Source organism: Sinocyclocheilus anshuiensis, unplaced genomic scaffold (assembly GCF_001515605.1).
Source record: "Sinocyclocheilus anshuiensis isolate Anshui unplaced genomic scaffold, SAMN03320099.WGS_v1.1 scaffold140, whole genome shotgun sequence".
Lineage (NCBI taxonomy): Eukaryota > Metazoa > Chordata > Actinopteri > Cypriniformes > Cyprinidae > Sinocyclocheilus > Sinocyclocheilus anshuiensis.
In genome coordinates this window covers 872,958-894,611 of record NW_015554147.1, presented here as the reverse complement: position 1 = coordinate 894,611, position 21,654 = coordinate 872,958, and the positions used below count along the sequence as shown (strand labels likewise).

Below are 21,654 nucleotides of genomic sequence, written 5' to 3'. Positions count from 1 at the left end.
GAGAAGATCTTGTTTACATCAAAACCGAAACCAAGCTGTTCACACAGAACGCATATTTCACGCATTTTCTACACGGACATCTATTACTGTTGCACTCGCGTCTCGCACAAAAGAGCCGCCTGTTTAGAAAGCCATATAAAATTAATGCAAGTTTAACTTTGAAAAAAACATATATCTAGACTTTATGGCGGGTTTTTCCCCATCCCACTGCATCTCATGTTTTTAAATGAAAAATGTACTCTGTGTGATTGGCTTTCCGCCCTTTGGGATTAAACTATGCATACATACATGTTGCTGTTTTATTTATAGTTGTTTAAGCAACTTAATTATAATTGGTTTATAAACATTATTTTAAACATTATGCACTATGCTTTTTTTTCGCAGATAGTCATGTTATCTTATGCTTTGAATGATGCGCCCTCTTGTGGCCTCAGGAGAGAAGCCAAAAGCTTTTCTTCACCATAACTGAAATCATGCATTTTAAATTCGAAAATAATTCGAATTTTGATAATATTTAAGTACAAAATTCGAATTTAGTTTTTCAGCCATTTTGACAGCCCTACTGTCTCCAACTTTTCTGCAGCTGTCATCCTTTCAAAAACTTGAGTCTTTGCAAGACTTAAAGAGCATCTAGAGCAGGGGTGGGCAAACTTGGCCCTTCCAGGTCACTTTCCTTCAGAGTTTAGCTCCAACTCTAATCAAACACACCTGAACCACCTAATCATTGTCTTCAAGACAACTAGAAAGCTACAGGCAGGTGAGTTTTATCAGGGTTGGATCAAATCTCTGCAGGAAAGTGGCCTGGAAGGGCCAAGTTTTCCCATCACTGATCTAGAGGGAACAGGGTACAGTCCTGATTTTCCAACATGTGCATGTAACTAGGACACAGCTTTGACATGTTACTGTTTTTGAGTTCTTGGCATCTACCATAGAAGTCATCCAATGCTCTGCTGACTCTAACCGCCACACATACACAATCATTCTCATCCGCTACTGCTTGACTGATGAATCAGACACTCTTGGCACAGCCTGCCTATCAACTTTGTCTCTCAGCACACCCTCTGGGCAGACAGAATTGCTGTTTCTCCTGTCTGTAACATTCCTCCTCTCCATTAGAATTACCCTTCCCGTGTGCAAACGTTCCCTCGAGGGTTCTAAATAGCTGTGAACTCAGCTGGAAGGATATTCTGTAGCTCCCACAATACTGTGGGTGTTGTTAGTTAAGCGTGTTGCTTTTCCACAGTTTTGGTTGTGGCCTTGTGCGACGGAATATACTGAGATCCATTTCCAGTGTCCGAGACAACCCTATTGAGTTTCAGTCCTCTGCCTAATCCCTGTTGTTGAAAACCTTGGGAAACGGCCCCTTTACCTCTGCACCCCTCCTCTGTCACCACCTCCCCTTCCACACTGCCACCTCCTCCTATTCCCAGGCAAACAAGACACCACAGAACAAACTCCAATTAAGAGGGTTCTTCTGTACTGTACAGGGGCTAAGGGTCCTCCCTCCCTCCCCATCTCACCGGGCGATCTGTGTGTGGAGTGTTTGTGACCAAGGCCAAGCTGCCCGGGGCAGGAATTAGCACTGTCTCCCTGGTCTAAGGCCTGGCACTCATGGGAAGGAGGCGGAGGTAGACCCGAGTTGTTTCTGCTGAGAACCCCCCCTGGGAGGAGAGAGGCGGGAAAGAGATGTGTGTGTTCTTGGTAAACAGTGCTTTGTTAGAGGTGACTGTCTGATCCCCAGGGCCTCTGTTCTCATTCCTGTCTTCTCTCCTCCCCTCCCATCTTTCCTTTCACTGTTAACCACGCCATGGTCGTCCAGGCTGTGCCCCATCAACCTACGAGCATCTCACCCCAGGGCTGCCTGCGCTATGTAGACTCTGATACAACTTCCTGTCAACAGAGACAAGCTGCGTTTTACAGCTGGGGGAGGCCAGTCCTGGGATGTAGTATCATACTCCTGATGTAATGCCTCTTCACACACATACATACTCACCCACTCTTTCACTATAGAGAGCAGTTGAAGGTTAATCTCTGTTTGCCCTTTCTTATGCATTGTAGCCTTCTGAATGCTGATAAGTGCTGCCTAACAGCAGTTTGATTCTCATCTCTGTTCATGGTAAAAGAAAGAGCAAATGCTCCCTTTTTATTGCTTAGTACCTTACAGATGTCTCTTATTCTCTCTCTCCTGTTCCTCTTCCTCTCTCGCTCGCTTTTTAATAATGTCTGCCCCCTTTAATCACTGCTCAGTTCAGAGGCCCAGTATTTCCATTCATTAGTCCCATCTGCATGGCCTGGAGCTGCCCTCATTCCTGCCACTTGGACCAGTAGTAGCCTGTTATAGCCCCTGTTAAATAGGTTTGGCAAGTATTCACCTCCCGATGAATCATTTTTTTTCCTCACACTCTCCTACCTCCTGATCTCCCCGCCTCAATTTTCGCTTTCTCTCACTTTTGAGGGTCATACTCCAATTCTCTTCCACCTCTCTTATTTTGTCATATTTTTCTTTTTCTTTTATTTTTGTAACCTCTGTACTTTGTTGTTTTCTTTCACCTCTCTCTCTGTCTGTGGAATGTGTGGAGAGTGGCTCCTCTGTCAGCGTTTGTGGGGGGGCGAGTGTGGACAGGTTCAGGATACGGCAGGAGTATCAGCCTTACCACATAGGGTCAGATCAGACTATCAGAAAATATATTCACTCACTCTTCTGCTCCTCTCCCAGTTTTACTGTTTTCTGTTCTCTGTTATTCAGTCTCTTTCTCCTTATGGCGCCCCTCATGTTTCTGCTGCTTTCTGCATTCCCTAATTAACATAGTCATATGACTAATTTGTTTGTTTAATAAGATAAGCATTTTGTGGAAATTTCACTGCTAGGTTTTTTTTTTTTTTCTTACCTGTGAAGTTCAGGCCTTTACTATTGTACCAGTTGTGACCTGTTCTTCTATAGCCCTGTGGGGTCTTTCGTCCGTGTTTACTCAATATGACAGGGATCTGGGCAGAGGGCAGATGACACTTCAAGCACTGCCTGCAGAGAAAGATTCATTCTTGTTCACACCTTTTTTATAGGACTGCAGATGCCACTTCCCGTCCTCTTTACACAGACATCTAGGGGCTTGTCAGACTGTTTATTTTCCTTGCTGTCATTCTGTGTTATTTTCTGCTTACACTGCACCCATCTTTCTGCAATATTGACCCAGCATTCCAGCAGAATGTTACTGTAGAGGCTATGTGTCAGATACAGATATGAGGGCATTAGAGCCACCCTTATTTTTAGCATGGATACTGTGTACTGCACATGAATTAATGGCTGGAATAGTCTTGGTAAAACTGCAGACGATATCATTTTTAAGGATGAATGCTCTTAGACATCCCGAGGAGTCTTGTCTTTCTACCCTGCACTTTGGCAGGATCTCAGGTATGACCCTGGACTTATTGTACTCCCTCATTCCAGAGAGAAAACAGTAAGGAAAAACAGTTTTTGCTCTGACAACTGATAAGGCTAGATTTATGATCATCAACTGCCTGTGGGTTTGTTGGACTGCTGCTATATCAAGCCTCTCAGAAAAACACTCAGTATGTGTAAATCTTCTCTTTTGGCTTGAGAAAGTCTTCAATCAAGCTTGTAAATGTAAAAACAGAATGGAGAGAGGCATGTAGGAGAAGTCTTCCGCAACGTTTGGAGACTATGGAATAGTACGCTGGCCAAAGATCCATCCTTGTAAACCACATACCCCTGCTGATCAGCATATGTTGTGTTTTGGGTTGGGATGGGATGCTGTAGTGCTAGCATCCCCACCAGGCTTCATAACTAGTTTAAGCTAAAACTTTGGTCTAGAGTTTGCTGGAGAACAGCATGCTCTTGTGCACTAGATAGGCCAGCAGCCAACCAGCCTCAACCAACAAGAAAATCCATGATAGTCTAAGCTGGTCTTTTCAACAGGAAAACTCTGGACTTCAGCTGTGTAACACTACCAATACCCTTAATCTTTAATAAAGTGTTTAATAGAGCTAAAAAAGAAGCTAGCAAGAAAATTCTGTGTCTGTTAATATTTCTGTTGAGGGTTCCTGGAATATCCAGCAAAATGTATCTCCTGATGGTAGATTGATAAGGTTTCTAGTCGGTCAAAGCTGGTAATTAATGGTCATTGGCTGTTTCATACTTTTAGGCAGGTTCTTCCAGCAAGGAATGGATGGACAAGAGTAAAGCTTCCTCAGTTATTAGGTTCAATAACTGCAATAGCAAGCATTATTGCTCGAGTCATTGGTAGTACAATGATGTTACATAAATAGAGGCACTCTCAGGGTAATGTTTGTAATTCTCTCTGTTTGTTAGACCTTTACTTCTCTCTGCACTGTTTTCTCTTTGCCCTTAATCTTCTCTTTTGATGTGGCCTGTGTGATGGAGATCTTCAGCAGGTATAGGGGACTTCCCTTCCCTTCTGCTATCAGACATGTCTCAGCACTCTGCAACCCACTCTGTTTTTCTCTCTCTCTATATATTATATATCTGTTATTGAAGGCTCAAGACTGCTCCAATTCCCTGCTGTCTCTCCTGCCTGCATATGGTAGTAGCTGCCTGTCTCTCTCTCTGATGGAGGACAGAAGATATCCTACAATGTGTCTCTCTGCCCTGAGCCTAGTACATACAGGCGGATGTCAAAAGAAAGGCACAGAGATAAAACACAGGAATGATGCTTGTGTTTCCTCGTCATGCCAGATCTGTTGTAGAGATAGCAAGAGGCGCAGTGTCACTCCTCACACCAGATATCTTGATTCAGGGTTATACCCACCCCTCCCAGGGTACATACCATCATCTTCTATGTATACATGGGGCGATGTTGCCCATCTTTGTCTGTGTGTTTCATTCAAGGCTGTTGTTATTGTTGTAATTATATATTATTATTCTGGGAGTGAGAAGATTCTTTCCACTGATGGCATAGGGGCACTGCAGAGGGCTTGTTGGGACTCGTGGACAAGACACGATACCCTTATAATCCTTAGACTGAAGAACCATGCACACACATATGTTTATAGCCATTGTATACATATTTACTTTTGAGATCTACTGAGTTTATGACTAATCTTTGTAAATTTTCTATGAAATCTGTTTTCAAAAGTGTGTAGATTTATTAAAGGCTTTATTATCTGCCTTGCTCCCTCCTTGCCTGTCGTGCCGTATTTTGTGCTTGTCAAGTGCAGTCCCCTTTATCACCCTGATTTTTGGGGTGACCCCAAGAGGCGGGGCCACAATTGCCAGACACCCACTGACTTTCTGCTCTCCAGTGACCCTTGACATTTGGGTTTAGAGGGGGCGTGCGTGAGCAGGAGGCTGGGAGAGTTTATTATTTCCTGTGTTTCCAACTTGGTCTTCCTTTGAGTGGTCCCGCAGGGTGGCGGGGGAGATGATATGTATGTATGTGCATGTTTGATGCTTGCAAAGAGTGTTTTTAGGTCTCACTGCAGCTAAAATTAATGATGGGATAATTAATTCTTCCAGAATGCAACTATTTACTAGAATTTTACGTCCAGCACTCATCCAAAGGTCTTGTGGGTAGTTGACAGGGCATTGCAGTATGGTTGCTAAAATGCTCTTGTTTTAGCACAATGCTATGCAATGAATGGTTGCTAGAGCATTTTTTAGGTGGACTCTAAGGTGTTCTGAATGGTTGCTAGGTGGAGAGCCCACTCCTAAATTTGGTCCGAAGCTTTGACTCTGATTTGTGCTTCAGTGTAATTTTATGGGATTTTTCTTTTTGCCCATTTTATTGTCCATCAGTTAAGTCGGTTGAGCTGTCATGTTTTTAATACACTATGAGAAATGGTAGCTAATAGTGCTGCTTGTCACAGCAAGCACTGCTAAAGAAAAATGTTGAAGAGAAATAAGCAACACAAGAGGAGGTATTAGTATGCTTGAATGTGTGTAAATTCAAGCATGTGTGTCATGTCACAGACCTGTTCAGCCTAAGTGGTCTCACCCAGGCATAACCTCTTTAATTTGACCCAGTCGAGTAGCCTGTCCTTTGGGCTGATGTTGGGCTGGGCACAGAGCCCCATGGCACCCACAGTGTGAATATCACAGCTGGGCGGCCATTGTCTGCCAGCCCCCGGCCCAAACTACACTCACAGACCAGGATCCTGTGATCAAAGGCCCTCCGGATTAACGCAGCCCAGATACAGAGGACTGGCGCTAGGGGAGGGATGAGTTCAAAAGCAAAGAGGAATGCTCCTAATTACGATCCTTTCACTCTTTTCCCTGTCTCACCCTTTGGGCGCTCCCCTTGTCTTTCTTTTAGGGCGTTTGAGACTGTGTGTGAGTGCGTGAACACCATGTGGAGGCTCTTCAGGCTACAGTGAGTCTGTGAGAAAGCAGTGCACTGTGACTGGATAGTGATATTAAGAGTAGACCACAAGCAGACTCTTTTAATGCAGTCCATCGGAGACGGGCAGAAATGAAGGGGGCAAGGGAGAAGAAGGATTGTAGGTTGAGGGTGAGTGAGGGGGTGCAGAAGTTCAGGAATTTCTGTTTCACTGGAGAAGTGCTCTGTCGGAATGGGTCGTAGATCAACAGAAAGAAATTTCTCTTTGGGGGAAGGCTGTGCGAGATCAAGGCATTCATAAGTGGATGCGTCATAAAGGTTATTGAAAGTATTGTTTGGGATTAACTGTGAAATATTAGGTTTTGTAATTCCTACAAGATGAACTTCTCGACCAGCTACAGATAGAAAGATGAAATCAGTGCTACTTTTGTATCTGTAGAAAGAGTATGTGGGTAACTTATATTATTGGTGTTTGTTGAGGCACTCCAACTAGTGATCTGAGCAAACCCCTATAGTATTAAACTTCTTTGCACACTTGACCTCCTTTGTCAATTGTGCTATAGTCATGAATACTACAAACATTTGTGCGGCTTTCTGAGGGGAGATTTACTGTGACCTTTCAAAGTAGTTTGTGTGTTTTTTTTTTTGTGGTTTTATCATTGCATAATAATAATATGAGCTAAAATAATCATAAAGACTTGAAATAAAGGAGCAACCTAAAACATATCTTTGGACCAAAATATTTTAGAGACACTATATCCACCACCTTGTGATGCACTTAAACCACTCAGAACAACTGTAATTTAATATGCACATTATTATTTCAGCTAATTTGATCATTGTTTCTGCTAGCAATAGCTCTCTCAGCTCTGACACATTTGACTGTATTTAAAGCCACTTTACAGAATTATGAAGAATTCTGGAGCTTTTCCTCCACAGTCAACACAAAATATGTGGCAAAAGTGTCCACATTTCATGTTCTGCTGTCATTTTGTTGTCATTACTGTTGCATGAGCCATGCTAAACCATGTGATTGACCGAGTTCAGTCTTTTCAAATATTGTATTGCCCATGATGCAATACAACAGTTTTTAATGTTTCTGAATTGTTTTTATGTGTTTCAGGCGTGCGGTGTGTGTGGAGGGGGTGTGTGTGAGGCCCCAGGTTAGTTCACAGCGGTGAAACAGCGTCATGGAGGACAGTGGCCTGAGATTATTGTCCGCTGTGCTGTGTGTCTGCCATACCCTGCTCCTCAACTGCCCATGTTAGTAACACCTGTCTGCAATGATCCAAGCTAGTCTAGGAATATTAATGGATTATGCTCTGTTGATATAATTATTTTCTTTATTTTCCCCCATGTCTCTCTCCTTCAGCTGTCCTGTCTCTCTCTTTTCATGTGGAGCCTCTCTCTGTGGTACAGAAGCAGGGCAGTGCGGTCCACCTGCGCTGCACAGCTCGTCCAGCCACCGCCAGAATCAGCTGGCTGTTTCAGGGTCAACCACTAGACCCTAGCCACCAGTCTGGAGTGGAACTTAGTCCAGGCTCCCTCTCGCTGCCATCTCTCCAACCGGAAATCACGGGCTCCTACCAGTGCTTGGCTCAGTCCGAGACAGGCTCCATCATCAGCCAGCATGCACGAGTGCGCATTGCAGGTAGGCACATTTGATCACACGCATAGTATGCTGACAAATACACTTTCAGCGCAGCTTTAAGAACAACACTCTTACAAGAATGCATTTCAAAGAGGTCGCTGGAGAAGAAAGACAGGAAGTATCAGAAGGCAGATTTCTCAAGCCATTAACACTCTTAGAATGGCCAACCATAGATGATTGTTGGAGGGGAAGGAAATGGTTCTTTCTTTTCAGTCTGGCACTTATCCAGACACCTCTTCAGCAGTATCCTTAATGAGCCTGGGGGCTTCCTGTGTCGTACCGAGAGCTGATGCTGGGAAGGGCGCCCTATCGGACGCAAACCCCCGGCGACCGACCCAGGGCCTGATCAGGGTTGCAGATAAGGCTGCATTATTCAGTGGAAGGCACATGTTCTCAGCCACTCACAATCCAATATAAACACCTCTTTGACAGAAGGTCTTTGTGTGAACTGCTGCTACTATGAATTAATATTTCAGTTTATTGCACAGCTCTCGCAAATGTTTGATTCTGATCGGTTAGTTGCCACATTCTTTGGTCAGATATTTTGTATAATGATTGCTAAACTGTATAATTGACTGTTGTCAAAGGTAGCCAATTACGAAACTAGCTGTGCTAGTTTCATATCTCTCATATTACTCCACAGCTTCCTTCTCCATCTCAAAATCAATATTTTATGTTTGTTTATTTGTTTACTTCATATGTAATCATGTAAAAAGCAAGACAATGTACAATCAGCTGGTCATATTGCAAAATTGTACGCGTGTTGCTTTGAAGCGATTGAGCACTCTTTTGATTTCTTCATTCAGATATTGAGAGGTTTGCCGAGACCCATCGGAGGACATTTACTGTAAATAAGGGGGAAACTGCTGTTATCGAATGCCCACTTCCTCGCAGCAATCCATCTGCTCTGCCACGCTTCCGGATACGGGGGAAATGGCTGGAACAGTCTACAGGTACAGACTAGAGAGCTTCAAATGCCAAACCCTCCAGAAACACTTGAAAATACTGTTGAACATTTTGAGGGTTTGTTTCTTTTTGTCTGTTTTCAGACGAGTATTTAATCCTGCCCTCTGGGAACCTTCAGATTGTGTCAGTGTCTTCAGAACACCAGGGCATGTATAAGTGTGGTGCTTATAACCCTTTAACCCGAGAGACTCAAGTAGAGGCTCATGGCACTAAACTCATGGTCAGAGGTTGGTTGAACAAACTCTTATTAGTTTTTCTCTAGGTACCACAAAGATTTGAGAGTTATACTTCTCATATCATATTCATACTATATAAGTTTTGCTACAAAATCAGCAGCTACTGTATATATTCTGAGATGTTTTTTCTATTGTTAGATATTGGGTGTATACTGTAAATTAAAATATCAATATTTCCTAATGAAGGAATAATGTGATTGCACTCTTTTTTTTCCATGTATTTTCAGAAGGCCCTTCACCTATAAGGATCGTCTATCCCGTCACCCCTCGCAATCTTACAGTGGACCAGTCTGGATCTCTGACCCTTGAATGTGTCATATCAGGAAGTCGTTCTTCAAAGGTCAAATGGATTAAAGATGGGGCGGAGCTTTCTTTGAATTCCAAATGGATGTTGTTGCAAAGCAACCTGGTGTTGAATGATGTTCAGCTGAGTGATGGAGGACAGTATTGCTGCTCTGTTCTGACTGACCGTGGAGCTGTGGTCAGTGTCATCTACACTGTGAATGTGCTTGGTAAGGAATAATATTAATATTCCATCATGTCACCAAGGTTTGGGGCAGCTCAATCCACGTAGTTCAGATTCTTCTCAAGCTCAACATCTTTTATATGGAATCACTGGGTAACGTTCCTTGCATGAAGGGTCTGAATTATTGTTTAATTCAACTGCGAAAGTTAGAATTTCCAATTTTCATACATAGGAAATATGCAATAAAATGGTACATGATGTCCAACTTGGAAACTTATATAAAAATAAAACCTGTTTATACTCCTGCACAACAAATGCTAGCATTGCCATTTTTGATTCTTTATACATACTTTACTAACAATGAACAACAAAATTATCATATGTTAGTAATATTAAGTAGGTTAGTACTTACTTAGTACGTCATGGAGAATAGTTGTATTATTTCATTGTGTATAATAACTCCAGCACGCTTCCCCTCTTTACAGCTTTACAACAAGTAAGCGTCCTGCAAGGTTTGTCAGATCAGTCTGTGACTGTGGGCTCCTCTGTAAGATTTACCTGTACTGCCAGTGGTAGTCCAACCCCCAACATCACATGGCTCCTCAACTCCACCCCTCTCGCTTCTTCACCCCGCCTCCAAATCGCTGGCCCCTCCCTTCACATCTCTTCAGTAATGGTTCAAGATCAGGGAATATACCAGTGCCTGTTTGACAATGGAATTAGCTCTGCACAATCGGCGGGAAGACTCAGTGTCCAATCAGGTAAGACGATGCACCCTATAGCAACCATCCAGAACACACTAACAAAAGCCTGGCAACTACCCAGAACACCCTGGGTAATTATAAATTCTTTAAAAGAGAATTTTACTAGCAGAAGTAGCAGAAGATACAGCTTTACCGTAGAGTGAGTTGGGACAGTATATCCTTCCAGCAGGGCAGAGAGGTTTAGCTGGAGTTTGGCTGGAGAAGGGGTGCTGGGGTGGGTGTACAGTATTTGGCTGGCAAAGAGAAGGCTGTGAGAGTGAGCTTTGTGCGTGCTGTTGGGGATAAGCTCTTGGACAGCGGAATGTAAGGAGTAACTGCACAAGGTTATGACGAGGACCAGACCACCCAGCTGTCAACATCACACACAACTAGCCCTATATTTATTAATACGCATCTCTCTCACACACACAGCCCTCCCCTGCCCTCCTCTGAGGCTATTCCTCAGCCTTGCTCTGTGTCTCCAAACATGATTGATAAGCTTAGAGATATACAGACTTCAGAATAGATAAAACATGAAGGAGGTCTTTTCCAAATGTTGGCTCATATCGTTTTTTTCCTGGCTCGGCTACAAGGGTGATTTATTTCGCACTGATAAAATGCAGGTCAATGTAAAAGCAGAGTTGTTTATGTTAAATGGCAATATTTGAGATAGATACGTGATCCGTAGGCCGCTGGAAAAAGAAGAAACGACGTTAGACGTGATCAGCTCTGGGCCTGGGAAAACACGTTGTGGATTTAATGCTTTAGATTTAGCCGAGGATACTGACTGGACTTGTCTTTTTACAGACCCCATGAAATGTCTTGACACGCAGTTTAATTTCCTGTTTTTTTGTAGCCAATAGGCTTTAGTTTGTCACAACAATGAACTGTGATTTGCTGCTTGCTGTTGCTAGTCAAAGGTAGGTGGAATCTCATTCTAGAGAGCATTTGATTGGACAAAAATTTGTATATGATCCTCTAAACAAGATCAATACTTTTTTTATTTGTTTTCATATTAGAGAAATAAAACCATTTTAAATGCATTATATGCTACAAGTTAGTGTACCTTTTAATGTACATAAGACCTAAAAGACCACAAAAGTCAAATGTTGAATGCATGTGGTCTTTTAGTTGACAAATTCATAGCCCACAATCCTGTTCCCTCCTGAAAGCGGCATCTGTGTGGAGGGTGACTCTGTAACTCTCTCTTGTGGAAAGCCACTTCCTGTTACCCGTTGGTACAACTCTGCCGGTCCAATCACCACACATTCCGTCCTGCTACTTCAGCCTCCAGCGGCAGGCAGGTCGCCAGTTGACAACGCTGCCCACCTTACCTTGTCTTGTGCTGGCAGCAGCAACCTGTACATCCAGACTGTGACTGCCTCTCATGCTGGGCGGTATACATGCTAGGCTTCCAGTGAGCTTGGCTCAGCCCAGGCAGAGGTGTTTTTGACAGTGGGTGAGTCGAGATGATGTACAGCCCGATCACAGTCTGAAGCCGGACCGTTCCTCTCCAAATCGCTTTCTGTGTCTCTGTCTCACCCTTGTAATGTTTATATTATAGCCACCACACTAGTCATTATCACACATATGATCACACATAGTCAGGCACACGTGAGTCACAAAGGAGAAAGATCTACTGTACAGAAAAAGAGAGAAGATCAAAGCGTCAGAACAATATTTACTGGATCATGCTTTCATCAGTGGTGTTTGTTAAGGCAAGCATCGCTATTACTATTGCTCATACTTACGATTAGGGATTTGAACAAACCCGTAACCGAAGTATAAGGTTTGGCTCCAGTAGTGTTTGTGCTATGGAAATTAATTATACCTCAAATTTTCTGGTGGATGATAGAACTGTTAAAAAAGACAGTGGGTCTGTCCCACTACCCACACTTGCGGCCTTTGCACTTGACCACTTGTCTACTTATATGAACACTTGGGCCAAATACCGGAAATATGTCAAGTAAGCATGAAGACCAAGTATGTGTACAACTTTCGATTACCTGATGGGACAGATTTATATCATAGTGTTGTAATCATGTACAAAGTATTCACTTTGCTTTTGACTCAACTTTTGACTTACTTTTTACTTTTATATACATTTTGATTTTCAATACTTTGCACTTTACTAAATGTCTGTTCAGTAGTCCAGATAGACAGATGCAAACATTTTTACAAAATACGCATACTTATCTCTGCACCAATAAAGTGTGCAACATTTTACGTTTTACTACCAAATTATATGGAATGTTTAATTGATTTAACTTGCACTGTAGAGTGTTCCTGGAATTCTTAGGATTTCAGGGCAGGTGAGTTCCTGAACATTAATGATGGGATACACTGACTTAGCCTTAAATACTGTTCCTAAGTGGTTTTAGAGATAGTGTGGACTTAATAGTGCGTGTTGAGGGCACTGAGGTTTGGCGTTTTTCAGATCTGGGTCAGTCTTGTGCACTTCCTGATGCGAGTACTCAAGTTTTGGTATTGGGACAGGCCCATAGACTTACTTTGAAGGTGGTACCTGAGTCAAATTTAGTGACTAGAATATCATACTGACTTGAAGGTGAGGAGGGTGCCAGTAAGCAGCTGCATAGAACAGCCTCACAATGTCCTAGCAACCACACTGAACACCCTAGCATGATTGGAATCCTAGCAAACAGAACATGATTGGAAGGTGGGTTTGAGAGCTGGTGTAGGACTCTGATTCACTCTGGTATTTTAATGGCCGAAGGGTGGAATGTGTGGTGGCTGGTGTCGGGCCCAGTTTGAGCTCTTGTGTTACTGACTCTGGGACTGTTTGTTTTGTAAGGTAAACCAGTGCCACGTACCCAACAACTGAGAACGAGAGACCCTAAGAACCAGCAACACACCATACCTCTTGTACAACTGTTTTCAGCTGTTTAGCTGGGATTATTCAGTTGCTATCTGACCATTACTCAGCGGTGACTTGAATATTGTAATGTATATAACGCTCATGGTGTATGTCTACTCGCACAGAAAAGGAACCCACATGTATGCAAGTCGTCTTTCACTAAATCCAAGTTCACAAAAATTCTGCTCAGATGATTGGCTGCCAAGCCAGTGTCAGAAGCACAGATTCCCAAATGGACCATTTGGGTGGGGTTTAATAAAAATAAATTAATTAATAATAGAGCTTTATTGTATGTTCCCTTTGAGGTTCCTGGCTTTTTATTTTAATGCCAGTGAAAAAGTAGTTTCCAGGCTTGCATATTGCCAGAGTGCTATAGCTGTGTTTAATTATCCTATATACTAATATATGAAAAGTAAAATGGTAACACTTTATTTTAACGTGACATAGTTACAAATGTTACATTTACTTACTATAGTAATAACAGTATATTATGCATACATTATGCATTACAAGCAACTTACCCTAAACCTAACCCTAACCTTAACCCTATAGTAACACTATATTAAGTACTATAGTAATGTAGTTAATTAATATTATTTGGTACTTATTTGTGTAATTACACTGTAACAACATGACCTTAAAACAGTGTACTGGTAAAATGAATACTATTAAAATTAATAATAACTATTAAAAAAATAAAAAGTATATCTAAAAAAAAAATCGAATAAAAAGATAAGATTTATGACCAAAATTGTTATTTTTCCCCTACAGAACCCCAGGCTAGTTCCATGTCTGGAGCTCTCATGGAGACGCAGCCTTCTGTCCACCCTATCCAGAGCGATGAGGGTGATGAACTGTTCCCCTCCGTAGGGGAGGAGGGGATTGGTGAAACTATAGGACCGCCCACCGAGAGAATAAGCGACAAAGCTACGCCAGAAGCACCAATCATAATCAGCCCACCACAAACGCACAAACCCAACATGTATGATCTAGAGTGGCGAGCAGGTCGGGACTGGGGCGTCCCTATCAATGCATACTTCGTTAAATACCGCAAGGTAAGAAATCATAAAGTACGCTTGTAGATTTTCCGTTATGAATGTTTTACTGATGTACTTTAAGTGGGCCACAAAATGTAGATAATTATTACCTCGTCAAGAATGACTGAATCTCGCTCCACCCTCTTCTTTTCCCATGGCGTTAGTTATCAGGTCAGATTTATAGTTATTAGATTTGAGAATGAGCACATACTCATAACAACGCCCTGTGCCGTTTACTGTAAAAGGCAGTGCTAACACAATTCAACAGTATCTGCCAACCAAGAGCGTTTTGGTAAGAAGTTGGTAATTTCCTCTTTTAAAGCCTGTGTTTTCTTCAATAATAAGCTCCCTTGGCTAATAAAACTCCTCTGGTTCTTTTCAAGATTGCATTGGCAGCGTTTGTCACATTGGCTCAGGAAAAAGTGACACAGCTTGTGCTCTCAGGGATAGTTGAGTGGGTTGATCTTTTGTCACGATTCAGAGTAGTAGAATAAGAAAGACGTTACTGTTCTTTGTTGAACTTTACGTGCAGTATGTGCAAAGTCAGACACAGAATATGAGGCTTGAAAGGTACACCTGTGTGCATGAGATCACTACATACGGTTAGACTGTCACCTGACTGCGCATGTGCTGAATGTCCCTGTAGGTGGATGACATGGGTAATGTAGTGGGGAACTGGCACACGGTGCGAGTGCCAGGCAGTGAGAAGTCCCTGCCCCTGTCGGAGCTGGAGCCGTCCAGCCTATATGAGGTTCTGATGGTGGCCCGCAGCGCTGCAGGAGAGGGCCAGCCCGCCATGCTGACCTTCCGCACTGGAAAGGGTGAGAATACAGTCAGCATTTCACCCAGCTGAAGAGCTCATTTTCACTTTTCTAAAGCTGTTTGGCTTTGATTACATCCGAACTAGATCATAATTCAGTGAATCTGAGCTGTGGAAAATAGGTCAAGAATTGTGTTTTGGGTTAGAAATGAATGCCTTGTATTACATATAAACCACCGTTCACATGTATGGGGGTCAGTATTTTTTTTTATTTTTCTTGATTGAAACAAACTTATACTTTTATTCAGCAAAAGATGCATTAAATTGATCAAAAGTGACAGCAAAGATAATTCATTACAAAAGATTTCTACTTCAAATAAAATGTTCTTTTGAGCTTTCTATTCTTCAAAGAATCCTGAAAAAGTGTCATGATTTCCACAAACATATTAAGCAGCACAACTGTTTTCAACATTCATGATAATAATAAATGTTTCTTGAGCACCAAATCAGCATATTAGAATGAATTTTGAAGAATCATGTGATGTGAGTTTTTCCAACACACAAATAAATAGAAAGAAGAAATAGACAAAAATAAAAGAGTTTTAAATTATAATAACATTTTACAATATTAATATTTTTTACTGTATTTTTGAGCAAATGAATGCCGCCTTGGTGTGCATAAGAGAAAAAAAATCTTACCAACCCCAAACTTTTCAATGGTAGTGTATGTGTGTATATTTTATTATATTATACTTTTACGTAATTAATTTACATTTTTACATAATTTACAGTAATTAAAAAAAATGATTATATGATGCATTTAATTTTTATGATTGCATTGGCAAATATTTGTATATTTTCTAGCTCATGCATGTTCTAGAATTAAAGTAAGCATAAGAAAGAACTTTTGCCTTTGCCACTAGCTGCTCATAATATACACTCTTAGTTTGGTAAAAGAAAAGAAAGAATTCCAAACCATGTTTTCCATTATGATACAGCATGATCACCAACCATTGGCAAATATTTGTATATTTTGCATGTTCTAGAATTAAAGTAAGCATAAGAAAGAACTTTTGCCTTTGCCACTAGCTGCTCATAATATACACTTAGTTTGGTAAAAGAAAAGAAAAAATTCCAAACCATGTTTTCCATTATGATACAGCATGATCACCAACAGTAACATTGTTAATCAAATCATAACTTCTCTTACTCTTCTTCTCAGAGAGAACTTCCTCCAATAAGAACCCCTCCAAGGCTCCAATTGTGTCCCTTCCAGAGAAAGCACTGGAAGATAAAACCACTAACACTTATTATGGAGTGGTCATACATGACAGAGGTAAGAGGACATCCCACAACACTATTACACCATAAAGGTTTGATTTCTGCTTGATTGATGATGATCAATGATGTACTTGCCCTCTAAGAGTAGTTCACCAAAAAAATGAAAATCCTCTCATATGTGTTCTGCGGAGCAGAAGAGTGTTCATGCTACTTTTTCCATTAAGTGAAACTATATTGTGACCAGGCACTGTTAAGCACCAAAAAATAAAAAATTAAAAAATAAATTTTAGTCCACACAAATAGTGTGTTTGATTTTAAGTCTTCTAAAGCCATATGATACCTTTCTGGTCCCAATATGCTTAAATATATGGAAAAGAGTGCAAGAAGATTCTTCAAAAGTTCTTCTTTTGTGTTCCATTTCAAACTATGACATGAGGGCGAGTAATTGGTCACTTGGGGTGAAGTATTCTTATTGCACTTGCACAGATGTGTGAGATGTATTTCTGTAATTAGAGTTTGAATGTTTGGTCACTTGGGGTGAAGTATTCTTATTGCACTTGCACAGATGTGAGATGTATTTCTGTAATTAGAGTTTGAATGTGTGTGTATGTGTGTGTGTGTGTGTGTGTGTGTGCACATTTAGATTCTAAAGGGTATGAACCCACTTTTATTTGCCACATAAATTTTGCTCTGTCTTTCTCTCTCTGCTTGCGTCTCTGTGTCTATGGCTCAGAGCCCATTCAGTAAGTACTCAATTGACTCTGGCATGCTGTCGTCTATTGTGTGTGTGTGTGTTATTTTATCTTTGTCTGCTCTTTTGGTCTTTTCACTGATGGATGTTGAGGTTACATTTTGCACTGCTGTTTTTTTAGGGAAAACAATAATTAGATCTTAGTTTGCATTTACTTGTTTTTTCAAACCTCTAATTGGTTGGTTTCATCCCTAAGTTCCCGAGGCCCCAGACCGCCCAACTATCTCTATGGCGACAGAAAGCTCTGTCTATGTCGCTTGGATCCCACGAGCCAATGGTGGCTCTCCAATCACGGCCTTTCGCGTGGAATACAGGAAGCAGGGCCGAAGTGGAGACTGGGTCATCGCGGCTGATAATATCTCACCACTTAAGCTGTCTGTGGAAGTGCGCAACCTGGAACCAGGTGAGGTTACATCAGGGTTCCCACAGGTTGATTCCCAGACCTTATTAATATTATTTAAATATATTATTTGGGTCACACTTTAGTTTGGGGACCAATTCTCACAATTAAATAACTATTAATTACGACTTTTGCCTCAATATTATTATTAGGAGTTAGTAAGGTAGTTGTTAAGTTTAGGTATAGGGTTGGATTAAGAGATGTAGATTATGGTCATGCAGAATAAGGCATTAATATGTGCTTTGAAGTACTAATAAACAGCCAATATGCTAGTAATATGCATGCTAATAAACAACTAGTTAATAGTGAGAATTAGTCCCCACACTAAAGTGTTACCATTATTTGTTATTTTAATAATCATGGATAAATAAATGTTATTATGTTTTAATTAATAATATTTTTTTTTTATTATTATTAACAATTAAAAAGTTAATGGAAAATGTAAAAAATTACAACTAGTTAATAGTGAGAATTAGTCCCCACACTAAAGTGTTACCATTATTTGTTATTTTAATAATCATGGATAAATAAATTTTATTATGTTTTAATTAATAATAATTTTTTTTTATTATTATTAACAATGAAAAAGTTAATGGAAAATGTAAAAAATTAGTAATTAAAAATGTTTTTTTCACTTTTTTTTTCCATATCTGTCTGTAAATCCTGTTACACATGACATGCACTTGAAAATATGAAAACCTAAGAAAACCACTTCCAAATCTGGTCCAACTTACTGGGGACATAAATGTATGAGTATACTACGAAAATATAAAAATCTCATTTGGTCTAATAAATCTTTTCATGACAGGTACCACATATCGTTTCCGTGTCATTGCCATGAATAACTATGGTGAAAGTCCTGCTAGCGCCACCTCCAGGCCGTACCAGGTCTGTAAAAAATTAGTAATTAAAAATGTTTTTTTCACTTTTTTTTTCCATATCTGTCTGTAAATCCTGTTACACATGACATGCACTTGAAAATATGAAAACCTAAGAAAACCACTTCCAAATCTGGTCCAACTTACTGGGGACATAAATGTATGAGTATACTACGAAAATATAAAAATCTAATTTGGTCTAATAAATCTTTTCATGACAGGTACCACATATCGTTTCCGTGTCATTGCCATGAATAACTATGGTGAAAGCCCTGCTAGTGCCACCTCCAGGCCGTACCAGGTCTCCCTGTCGAGTCCACCCGTGTCAAATCGTCCGATCACTGGCCCTCACATCTCTTCCACTGACGCTGTGAGCGATACTCAGATCATGTTACGCTGGACTGTGAGTACACTTGTGAACAGGCACATGAATGCTGTACTATACACTGTCTGCTAAATTAAGTACACTAACTCTGCCCCTAAACTTGAGCTGCCCATCGAGACAGCATTTTAAGGGTGCACTGCTGACACAAAGGCTGTTGCCTTTAAATATGCTATCGTTGTGGCTAAAATAAAGGCAGCTGCGAATGGAGGCAGTAGACAGCGAAGCAACTCACTAGGTTTTGGAACAGTTTCTGTCAGGCACTCAATAACTCATTACTGAATAAACTGTGAGTTTTTCTATCATTCCGTGCTTCTGTGTGTGTATTATTAGCACATTAATCTTGAAAAGGGTCTCACCACTTGTACAAACAAATGTTGTTTCTGTTTCTTGCCTGTTGAAGGAATAATCCTAAACCTCATATTAGCAGCTCGGGTTTAAACTAATGTGTGTGTGTGTTAATGTTTTAGACATACAGTATGTTCCATGCTTCTGTATGTGTATCATTAGCACATTAATCTTAAAAAGGGTCTCACCACTTGTACAAACAAATGTTGTTTCTGTTTCTGGCCTGTTGAAGGAATAACCCTAAACCTCATATTAGCAGCTCAGGGGTTTAAACTAATGTGTGTGTGTATTAATGTTTTAGACATACAGTATGCCTTTTATATCTAATGGCCAATTTAATTATACTCACATTTCATGCTTAATTTGAAAATGAGAGCGTAAAAACGGTCTAGAACTAACCACATAACAAGCTCACTCACAACACGCCTCCTCGGTTTGTTCTTCTCTGCAGTGCCAGTGGTGCCGAAGTGTTTTTCAGCACGCAGAGTATTTGCGTGTGCACTTTTCCAGGCGCTGTGTAGTAGCTTTTCCCATCAGCCCCTGAGAGCCACCCCAGAATGTCCAAACAGACCTGTAATTGGCAATGGTTACTGGTTTTGCAGGAAAAAGTGTGTGTGAGTCCAGTACAGATTAGGAGGCCTTATCCAACTCTAACGAGTGGAACAGACTGAGATGAGCTATTTTTAGAAGACATGCATGAGGTGAAAAGTTTTGATGTGTCTTAAAGGAATAGTTCATCTAGAAATGGAAATGTTGCCATTTACTTACCTTCATGTTATTCCAAACCTGTCTGACTTTCTTTTGTGGAAAAGCAAATCATTTTGAAGAATTTACTGTTTGTTCTTGTCAGTGCAGTTACAGTGACTTGCATTTGAAAATTTCATGCTTGGAAAAATAACATAAAAACATCATAAAAGTAGTCTATGCAACTTCTGCAGTTCAATTCAGGTCATACAATAACTCTGTCATTACTGACTGATAATCTGGATCCTGGATTGAATCAAGAGTTGAACTTGAGAAACGAATCATTTGGTGAATCTGGTCAACTACCTCTTTGAAAAGATTAAACGATTGAATGAATTTTTTTGTGAATTTAGGGAAGAGAACACAGAGGACAATCTGCTAAACCTCATGCATGTTTGGAGTGACATTAGAGTGCATACATAAAAACTGAAATTTTATTTGACTCTTTAGCTAAAAGGTTAGCCAATCATAATAGAGGTCATTGTTGTCTAGAAGTCTTAAAGAGACTTCAAGACAAAAAAAGGTATCCTTCAAAGGTCAGAAAATGGTAATGTAAAACTAAATTAGGACTGTTTTTGGTGCAGTAAACAATGCCTAATATTATTAGTAGTCTTCAGAAAATAAAGTCATGCAAATGTGTACATTATAGCCTTTTTAAATAGAGTAGGATGTCTTGATTCTAGTTAAACTTTAGTTATGTTCTTATCTTTGATGGGATAATTATTAGCGAATGTATATTGAGGAAACAAAAAATATATAATTTGCTGTTTCTTTCACTCTCTTTCATAGTACACTCCCTCCAGTAATAACAACACACCCATCCAGGGATTCTATATCTACTATCGGCCAACAGACAGCGACAATGACAGTGATTACAAGAGAGATGTGGTGGAAGGTGAGATCATGGTGTCTTTGTTCTTTTACTGCTCTTATTACATGGATACTTGCACAAAACATAAACAAACGGACATAAAATAAATATTGAAATTTCATTCTGTGAGACGAAATGATATGAGAGACATGAAACAAACACAGCTGCACAGGAAATCAGTTGCATGGGACAGTGGTCAGTTATAGAGTTTAGTAGACATTACACACAAGTATTTGACTGACAGGGTGCTAAAACGGACTAATCAGAATGAATTATTCCAGAGAGCCGTGTAGTGCGAGTGTGTAATGTATGTTCGGTCTCAGAGAGGGCGGGACAAAGAAAGTGTAATCTGTTGATTGATGTGTAGTGAGTTCTGCGCTCAGAGTAATGAGCCAGTGTAAAATGTGTTTTTAATAAATGGCTGCCATACTAATGGGCCTGAACTGAAACCCAACACTGACCACTCAGACAAGGATTCAAGTTTCTGAGAGGAATGTTAACTGCCGTCGCCTCTCCTCCGCCTCATATTTTTACCCCCTCTTTCTCTCTGTTCACATTGGCCCCTCAAACCTCTCCTCGTCCATGCAAACAACAAGTTGTCAGAAACACACTGGGCAGATAAGATGCCTTCATAAGTTCTATGAGTTTAAACAGGGTGTGAATTACACAGTGACCATCATGTGCCGATTAAAGTATTAAAGATAATAGTTATCATTGTGTTCATTTAGAAAAAAAAAACACTGAATAGACATTACAGAAAAGTAGCTGAAAAATAAGTAGCTTTAGATAGAAATATTTTAATTCAACATACAAAAATACAAATAAATAGTGAAATATTAAATTATAAAAAAAAAAGATACTCTATATACAACTAAAAGCGCCAGTAGGTGGTGGCAAATACCTGTCTTAAGTCAGTGAGTCATTCAATCATTCATTCAATCGATTCGTTCAAAC

At 40.4% G+C, this 21,654-nt stretch overlaps 1 protein-coding gene across 2 annotated transcripts in view; it reads left to right on the top strand.

Annotated features, from left to right (window-relative positions):
* The window catches only part of LOC107670640 (cell adhesion molecule-related/down-regulated by oncogenes-like), a 49,378-nt gene that overhangs the window by 12,768 nt on the left and 14,956 nt on the right, over positions 1–21,654 (top strand). Inside the window, exons 2-14 of one of the 2 annotated variants that reach the window (XM_016463313.1) lie at positions 7,435–7,574; positions 7,684–7,962; positions 8,769–8,915; positions 9,012–9,155; positions 9,392–9,676; positions 10,116–10,391; positions 14,020–14,303; positions 14,932–15,106; positions 16,268–16,381; positions 17,274–17,480; positions 18,286–18,365; positions 18,657–18,758; positions 20,619–20,724. In XM_016463313.1, the coding sequence (XP_016318799.1) occupies positions 7,502–7,574; positions 7,684–7,962; positions 8,769–8,915; positions 9,012–9,155; positions 9,392–9,676; positions 10,116–10,391; positions 14,020–14,303; positions 14,932–15,106; positions 16,268–16,381; positions 17,274–17,480; positions 18,286–18,365; positions 18,657–18,758; positions 20,619–20,724 (2,272 nt within the window). In that variant the 5' untranslated portion in view covers positions 7,435–7,501. Of the gene's footprint in view, positions 1–7,434; positions 7,575–7,683; positions 7,963–8,768; positions 8,916–9,011; positions 9,156–9,391; positions 9,677–10,115; positions 10,392–14,019; positions 14,304–14,931; positions 15,107–16,267; positions 16,382–17,273; positions 17,481–18,285; positions 18,366–18,576; positions 18,759–20,618; positions 20,725–21,654 lie in introns of both variants that reach the window. The other variant, XM_016463314.1, reaches the window with a different exon arrangement.